General features: G+C 36.0%; 1 protein-coding gene across 1 annotated transcript in view; it reads left to right on the top strand.

Annotated features, from left to right (window-relative positions):
* Window positions 1-9,490, top strand: part of LOC107559841 (voltage-dependent calcium channel subunit alpha-2/delta-1-like) — a 108,768-nt gene that overhangs the window by 43,443 nt on the left and 55,835 nt on the right. The window contains exons 5-6 of the mRNA XM_016243846.1: window positions 2,693-2,728; window positions 4,142-4,274. Coding sequence (XP_016099332.1) covers window positions 2,693-2,728; window positions 4,142-4,274 — 169 coding nt within the window. The remainder of the gene's footprint in view (window positions 1-2,692; window positions 2,729-4,141; window positions 4,275-9,490) is intronic.

Raw genomic sequence — 9,490 nt, 5'->3', positions numbered from 1 at the left:
CCAGGATCAGGAAATGGTCCTCCATAAAATGTGCTGCACACATCTGGATATTTGGGTTAAACTGTTCTGGAACAGTGTTGTAAATGCAACTTAACCACTGATTTCTAGTCGTGTCCATTTTTAGAAGGCCAAACAAAGTAGTTTTGCTTTCACAACGAAACACAGCGTCACACACGGCGGCCTAGAGTGAGCAGAGGCCGGGGGATAAAGTGAGGAACGGCCGTAGGGCTAGACTGAGCAGAGGCGGCGGATTCAACGAAGGAGGCTTGCGGCAACCACATGTGACGACCCCGGGCTGGACTCTGCTTCGTCTACGGTGAAAGCCGATCCGGTGATCCACTGCGCAAAGCTGTAGTATTTCCTCAGCAACCAGCACGGATCAGCTCTAGGCATGACAAAGCAGATATCGTCCTCATTTGGAAGGCCAAACAAAGTAGTTTCGGTTTCACAACGAAGCACACAGCCTCTTCATGACATGGCAGCGAACAATACTACAGCGAGAATAAAAGTTACGCCGCCTTTCTTTGCGTGAACATTTGGGCAGCGTTATGCAAATCTTCCCACATCGTGACGTAGACATGTGGGGGCGTGTTAGAACGAGCCGTTTTAGGTAGGCGTGGTTGACTCTTAACTTTTATAAAGAATATCTCTTTGGATTTGAGACTTTAGTCTTTGCAACTTTACAGATCTTCTTTATGCACCAAGAGCTTGTAACACTCCAAAGAGAAAGTTTGAAAATTTAAATCGCATCATATGACCCCTTTAAGGATGGATTTGTTTATTACAAACATGCAAAAACACCCCAAAATTATCCAACCTTTAAATGGATAGTTCACCCAAAAATTTAAATTCTTTAATTATTCACTTACTCTTATGTTGTTCCAAACCTGTTTGACTTTTTCCCCCTTCTCTGCAACATAAAAGAGGATATTTTGAGAAAAGTCTTAGGTTTTTTTTGTGTGTGTGTGTGTGTGTGACAAACAATAGAAATCAATGGTAGCCAAAACAGTTTGGATACCAACATTCTTCAAAATATCTTCTTTAGCATTCCACAGAAGAAAGTCAGTTATGCAGGTTTGGAATGACATGAAGGTACATAGATGATGATAGAGATTTTATTTATTTTTAAAATTTTTTGGTGATCTTTTTAACAGTTGCATTCAGTTAAAAAAAATAGTATCAGTTTGCATCCTGCACATTAAAGTTTATTTAAGGCAATGGAAGACATCTTAGATGACTTACTTGAGCACAAGAATAAATTCTGAAGTGTTATGCAGATTTTTAATTAGATCATTCCAAATGAAGACTGCAGGCAGGGGATGCTTTTGAAATTGATAAAACCTCTGCTCGGTTTCACTGCTAAATGCTTTGGTGTGTTAGACCTCTTTGTTTAGTTAAATTAAATCATGAGCCATTCAATTAAATACAAACAAGTGAATAAATTGACAAATAAATAAATAATCTGATTGTACCAATGGCCAGAGTGTTTTTCCTCTGTGTGTATGTGAGTTTTTGTTTAAGTGGGGGAATGTGTTGCAGCTTTATGGATCTAATTTCACTTCCCACACTCCCTGCAGTTGTTGGAAGATTTGATTTCACTGAATACACATTCTGCATTTCTCCTGCGGATTTATTTTTACTGTAGACACACACATGCACGCACACACACCCACCATATGCTGTGAATGATGAAAAATTCCTGACCCCGACAACATGATGGCCCAGAGCAGTTTAACATCAGCAGGTTATCCTGACCACTTGCTGCAAAACCTGGCATGACCAAGCTTTCTTTAGATCTCCTTAATGCATTTCACACTTGCTATAAAGCGAATGTATGATCTGTGATCAGATCTGTGGAACACATGCTGTATGCATACTTGGCTTAGTACAGTGATACTGCCACTGTATGAATTGCATGATGGGTAGGTTTTCTGAGGACCCATCACAGTCATACTGTACGGGTTAAAATATCTGGGCTGGTAACCAAAAGTTTGCAGGTTTGAACCCCATAATAGTTAGTGCATTTATTTATGCACTAAAAATAATTGTTTTATTTTATTTTTTATTCTTTATTTTATTTTATTATTCTTTATTTTACTTTTTGCAGTGGTTAAGAGCTCACTAAAGGGGAAGAATATTGTATATATGTGACCCTGGACCACAAAACCAGTCTTAAGTCGCTTGGGTATATTTTTAGCAACAGCCAAAAAAAAACATTGTATGGGTCAAAATTATCGATTTTTCTTTTATGCCAAAAATCATTAGGATATTAAGTAAAGATCATGTTCCATGAAGATATTTTGTAAATTTCCTACTCTAAATATATTAAAACTTAATTTTTGATTAGTAATATGCATTGCTAAGAACTTCATTTGGACAACTTTAAAGGAGATTTTCTCAATATTTTGATTTTTTTGCACCCTCAGATTCCAGATTTTCAAATAGTTGTATCTCTGCCAAATATTGTCCTATCCTAACAAACCATACATCAATGGAAAGCTTATTTATTCAGCTTTCAGATGAAGTATGAATCTAAATTTCAAGCAAATTACCCTTATAGTTTTATGGAACAGGGTCACATATAGCCTATGATTTGAATGGACAACTTTGCGAGATCTTAATGGTGGTTTTACATCCTTGCCTGAAAAATGTTCCTTTCTTTTAATTATCATATTTTTCTCTTTCTCTGCAGGAGGATGATATAGTTTACTTTAATGCCAAGGATAATGTGAGTATATAATTCAAGACTCTTCTGCACACAGACACGCTCAGCGTTTTTTTCAAGCGCAGATACTATATCAAACATGAATACCGTGAGCTCTTCTGTCCAGTTATGATCATGCGTTAGTGAGCTTATGTGTGAGTTATTTCAGGCAGTCAAGATATGATGATAATATATCTTCTCAGTTGACGCAGACTCGGCTGGCGGATACACACTCTCTGTGTGCCATACATCTCAACTGCCAATTAGGATGAGTCTGTGTAAAACACATGGTGGGAGTGTATGCACTGGTGTGTAAAATACAAGACGGAAAGTAAAGCAGGAGGAACATATAGAGAAAATAAGGTTTTATTCATTCAATGTGCAAAGCACTAGTTTGGAACAGATGCAGTACCTGCAGTGCAAAGCATAATAAGATGATTATATTGATAGATTAAATGGCTAGAGATTTATTTTGAGATTGATATTTGTTGTAAGCTTTAAAATGTAATGTATTCATTTGAATAAAGGAGATTTCATTGGGATTTGATTAGTGACCAACTAATTTATCAGACAGGTCAAATAAAATGTATGGAGAATTATGGCAATTTTGTGTACATCTTACATTTGTGCACAACCTAATATTAAAGGGATAGGTCCCCCAAAAATGAAAATGGTTATCATTTGCTCATCCACATGTTCAAAACCCATGACTTTTTCTTCTGTGGAACACAAAAGGTTACTTCATTTGTGAATGAATTGTTCTTTTGAGTCTAATCTTTTCAGTGAATCGTTTATCCAGTTCACAGAGCCAGTCTGTTTCTTGAGTTCTCAAATCTCTTACTCAATAAAGTTGCAGTGGCTGACTAAAAGAGAAGAATATCATTTGTAACTTTTAAGTTATTTTGGTCTGTTGTCACACAAACTATTGTATGGCTTCAGGAGACATGACATTTGATGTTTGAATTGTATGGACCACTTATGATACCTTAATGGTGTTTTTATATCCTTTAATGATGCCTGAAAACTTTAGTCTCCAATGTAGATCAAAGAAAGACATATGGCTTTGAAATTAGTAAATTATGACATCTTTTTTTCCTGATTTTTCTGTGCATATACCATTGAACATTTTGGAATCTTTAAGATAAAAAAAAACAGTAATTTTGTGAAATATTATTTAAATTTAACATAAATATTTGAATATAAACGTAATATATTTTAAAATGTCGTTTATTCCTGTGTTGGCAAAGCGGATTTTTTTTTTAATATGCTGATTTGGTGCTTAAGAAACGTATCTCATTATTATCAATGTCGAAAACAGTTCTCCTCAATATTTTGCTGAATCATTGATACATTTTTTTAATGAACAAAGTTCAGAAATTACAGCATTTAATTGAAATCATACCATACCAGAGTTGATTGCTGTTGTTTCTCTTCCAGCTTGAAGCCAATGAAACAGAAGGAAGGAAAAACCGGATCAGACCTGCATTTAAAGAAGACCCGTCATTCAAAAACCGCCTCACCTCCTACAACCATACGGCAGTGCATATCCCCACGGACATATATGACGGCTGTAAGTAACTCCCCCACCCCCCACAGACACGCTTCCATAGCGCTCTGCCTGCTCCGCCGTAACATATTATCTACTGCTGGGAATCTGATGCTCTGCTGCTGATTGCTTTGGATGTCAGTTATAAAACGGAGTATAAGTGTGTCTTTGGAAGAGCTTTTGGAGGAGAATTATAGAATACATTTGATAGCAAAGACTCTCTGGGGAAACTTTTGTCAGAATAAGTGCAGGTGCACTTGTTTGGATAAGCCCACGGTATGCGTGTGCATCTATTTAAACTAAATTTCACAGTGCTTTTTAAGCAGGGATAGTAGGCTGGCCAAGCCATAGAGTCTCAGTTGGCCTGCTGGGATAGCGTCTGGCTCTTTGGTGTTAGACGGCTCTTCCCTATTGACCTTGTCATACACACTCACACACAAATGGAAGGCAAATACATTCAGGTAATTACTTTGGCCATTGTGCCCTTTGGTAAACAGAATAGTGGGGTATTTGAAATGACATCAGGTCAGACAGATGTGCTCTGCGGTGAGCATAATATGGAGGATGAGTTTGCCGCCTTTTTAAATACAGAATACCGAATCACTTTAGAAATAAAGTGATGCTTCAGTCTCTTAGCACTGTTTCCAAGTCTTTCCGACACATGCTGATAGAGGTGGCTGCCCCTGTAATTTAAGAAGGGAGTTTCCTCGTCGCTTGTCTTGTAATTGTATACCATTTTATGCAATTATCTGTGAGTCATTTCCTAATCATATATTGCCATTTCTAATTTTATGTGTGAGTAATTTACTAAGACTAAAGTGGAACTATTGCAAGTATACTTCAGGTAAACTTTAAATATCTTGAATTTCAAGACTGATATTATACAGAGATCATACAATCCTTATTAATAGTGATATTAAAACACATTTTAGGCATAATATTAAGAAATGTGCATTTTGCAATAAAGAAATACTCCAAATGAAGTTAAATTATAATTTTATATCAGTAAGTCTTAAGTGATATGTCAATAAAGATGTTAATGGATCGAAAGTATACTTAGTTTGAAATAAATTTATTTTGCAATTATTTCATTATAATTGGTTTATAAACATTATTTTAAACATTATGCACTTTTTTTCCACAGATAGTCATGTTATCTTATGCTTTGAATAAACGTGCATTAGTAATATTTTGCTCATTGTGCCCTCTTGTGGCCTCAGAAAAGAAGCCAAAAGCTTTTCTTCACCCTAACTGAAATGATGCATTTTAAATTCGAATATAATTCAAATTATGATAATATTTAAGTACAAAATTCGAACTTAGTTTTTCAGCCATTTTGACAGCCCTAATGTGGATGAGATGGGCAGGACAATCTGCAAAATATTTTTTAGTAAATGATAGCAGAATTACATTTTTTTTTGCGTGAACTATTTCTTCAAACTTTTATATTTTATAGTGGGCGAGAGGGAAAATAACTAAGTGATAGAAAGAGACATAGATGGAAGGTGAGAAGGGTAGAGCTATAATTGCTGTGGTCTTGGGTCTGACCTGACCTTGCGCCAGAAGGAAACACAGTACGTGTGTAGAATCGAGCTGGTGACAGACCCTCTAATACTCTGTGCTGAAACATAGTTGTGTGTGAGTAATGTCCAATATTACTGGAGTGTCTATATGTCCATTAATTCCGGAGGTTGTTGACTCTATGTAAGGCAGAGAGAACCTAGTGGCTTTTCTCTAGCGACTCTAAAAGCAAAGTTTGCTCTATCAAACACTCAGAGACCACAAATAGCCTGGAACCTCCAGCACACACACATAGACACACAGAAATAACACAGATCTGCTTCTCCCGCCGGGGAGAAAATTGGATTTTCATGGATAAAGTAGTACATCGTTTAGGGGTTGCTAGAGGAGGGTGGGTGACCCCCCTCTGCCACAGTCAGCTAACAGCTTCAGACACGGGTCACGACGAGGCGTTCCCCATAGCGACCCCTAGAGGACGCAGTTCGAAGTTCCCATGAAAGGGAACTTAACCATGATTAAGACAGACAACTCACAGTGGGTGCTGGCCAATTTCCCCTCCTTCACATCCAAAAGGATGGATGTAATATAAGTGGAGGTTGAGGAAATAATCAATACTTTGGAGTATTGTGATATGTTACTGTTCATGGAAAAAAAATCTAAATTGTTAGAATAGTTTTTTCACATTTTATGTTACTAGAAAAAAATAAGATTGACCACCAGATAGAGCAAGGCTGTCAAAAGGCAAAATGTACTGTGGAGAGCATGCGAGTGGTGTGAATTTGATTTCAGTTTGAGTTTGATTGAACCAAACCACACATTTTTAGAGAGTTGTTGTGTTTGTGTTTTACCCCTTCATCAAAAAGGGCTAATAGGCTCATTTTAGTGTATAAAAACCCTAAAATGTGTGTAGAAGTGTTATTGAAGTGATATTATGTTGATGTGGGTTTTCTAAGCATATTGCGTAGCTGTGTTTGGAGAGTGTATGTGCTTTGCCTATTAATTGTTTCATTTGTGATAATGTGAGGGAACATGCTTATTGAGGAATGAGCATGAGAATGGCTGCTAATCAAACACAAGGGAAAACCCTTGAAATATTAATAACTGATTGTATTGTAGTCAATGTATACTGCATTTTCTGTGAGCTTTTTGATTTTCTATGCATTATTTGCTTTGTAAAATATAATCCATGTTCCATGCTAACCTGTAGTTAGCTTTTTTGCCAAATAATTTTTAGAGTTGAATACCTTAAGCAAGTTTAGTGTTTCCCTTTTTCAAGTATAACATGTTCTTCATATTTGAATGGTTTAATAAAACTTACATGAGTGGATGGATGGAAGGATGGGTGGGCGGGCGGATGGATGTATGGATGAATGGATGGATGGACGGGTGAACGGGTGGATGGATGGACAGACGGGTGGATGGATGGGTGGATGGGTGGATGGATGGATGGGTGGACAGGTGGTTGGATGGATGGATGGATGGATGGGCATATAGATGGGTGATGGATGATAATGGATAGATAGGTGGACAAATGGATGGATGGATAGATGCATAGATGGGTAGATAAACACATTGGATAGATGGAGGGATGATAGATGCATAGATGGGCAGAGAGATTAATAGATGGATAGACAGATAAATTGGATGAATGGATGGATGTACAGATGGATTGATGGATAGACAGATGAAGATGAAGCAGTAGATGCATAGATGGCAAATGAATGGATGGATTGATAGATGGACAGATAGATGGAGTGGTAGATGCATGGATGGGTAGTTGGATGATGAATGGATAGAAGGTTATGTGGACAAATAGATGGATGGATGAACAGATAGATAGGTAGATGGATAGATGAATGGATGTATAAATTGATAGATGAACAGATAGTTAGATGGGTATATGAATGAATGAAAGAAAGGATAGATGGACATATAGGTAAGTAGGTGGACAGATAAATGGATGGAGGCATGGATAGATGGCAGATAGACACGCTAGCATTGGTTTTGCACAGGCAAGCACAGCACACATTTTCATCAGTCAATGTATATTTCTGATTATGTCATTATTTGCACATACTATAATATGTGCAATTCAATTCAAACATACCTGATTTATTGCGCAGGCTTCAGTTCCTCTCTACTCATTGATCAGCCTTTTTGTCTTTTTTAGACAAAAAGCTGAAGAATTGTGCCTCTCGTGCTTCATTTCCTCATTTGCTTCTTCTCGTTCTTTCTCTTAACCCTGCCCTCCTGTCTCTGCTGCATGCTAACCAATAAAATTAAAGTTATGGTTGTTATAACACTGAATTTTTCATGCTTCATTACAATAATTGTTGACATGCAGGCTGTTTTCTCACCTGATTAGCATATCTGTACTAGCACTTCTGACTGCCTATCAGCACGCAGCCTTTTCAGAAGTGCAAGGTTTGATAGGATGATAATAGGTTTCCATGGTTGCCTCAGTGATGATGTAATAAAGTCAATCAGCTTGTTTGCGGCTGTGGAGATGAAGCGCCCTCAGTGCATAGCACAGAATTATTCCGTTAACAGCGGTTGAGATGAGAGTAAATTACACCTCTCGTTGTGTCTCTCCTCCTCCTCTCACTTCATTTCCTCTCTCTGGACTGTGGAAATCACTAAGCACTGTGACCTCTATAAATAGATTCAAGTATTCAAATGTTTTTTATTACACTCTTTGTTAATTAAAGGTGATGTAATAATTTATATAATAAATAATTTTAATTCATTAATTTCGCATTCAATTTGATGAGGATTATGAGGATGTATAATTATTGATACACAAACACTGCCGGTCAAAAGTTGGAATTATTAAGGATCATGTTCTGAAAGATCATGTGAAAATTCAGCTTTGCCATCACAGAAATAAATGACATTTTAAATTAAAATATATTCAAATAGAAAGCTTATTTTAAACTGTAATAATATTTCATAATATTACTGTTTACACTGTATTGTTCAGTGTTATTTTAGTGTCATTGCAATATTGTTCGTTTTTATTAATGTTTTAAATAATTTTTTTTAAAGATTTTTCATTTTAATTTTAATTGAAGTTTTAGTAATTTTGTTGTGTGTGCTGTCGTTTTTTTTAGTAGTTTTTGTTTTTATATATTCATTTTTATTTAATTTTTAGTTATTTTATTATATTAAGTTAAACTAAATTAAAATTATAAATATTTTTAGCAGCTGGCTGAAATAAATATATTTTATTTCAAATAATGATTTTTTTAAATTGTTTGTTAATTTGAATTTTAGTTAACTAATAACTAATAATAACCCTGATTGTTCATCAAATAAATGCAGCCTTTATGAGCATAACAGAAAAAAAATATTGCACTGTTAGTGCTATATCACTATTATTATAAATATTACAAGGTAATATAAGTAATACTTTCAGAATTTACAAAATTATCTGTTCAGATAATATATAGAGCTAGATAGGCAGTTAGGTGGAGCTATGGTTTTGGTCAGTGGCTGCTAAGCTGTGCTGGATGGTTGCTATCATATTTCTAGGCAGTGCAAGTGCATCTAAGCATAATAATCGGCCATAGAAAAAAAAATGTTGACCACTAATCAGAATATTAGAACTATAAAAAAACAAAAAACAAACAAAAAGGACAATTTGTCCAAGTCTTTTGTTGATCGGGGCCAAAACAAACAATCAATGAAATACCATGCATTGTATGCAGGGGCGCCATAAG

This window comes from Sinocyclocheilus grahami, unplaced genomic scaffold (assembly GCF_001515645.1).
Source record: "Sinocyclocheilus grahami isolate Dianchi unplaced genomic scaffold, SAMN03320097.WGS_v1.1 scaffold22.1, whole genome shotgun sequence".
NCBI lineage: Eukaryota > Metazoa > Chordata > Actinopteri > Cypriniformes > Cyprinidae > Sinocyclocheilus > Sinocyclocheilus grahami.
The sequence above is the reverse complement of the archived record's forward strand: the minus strand, read 5'-3'. Positions and strand labels throughout refer to the sequence as shown.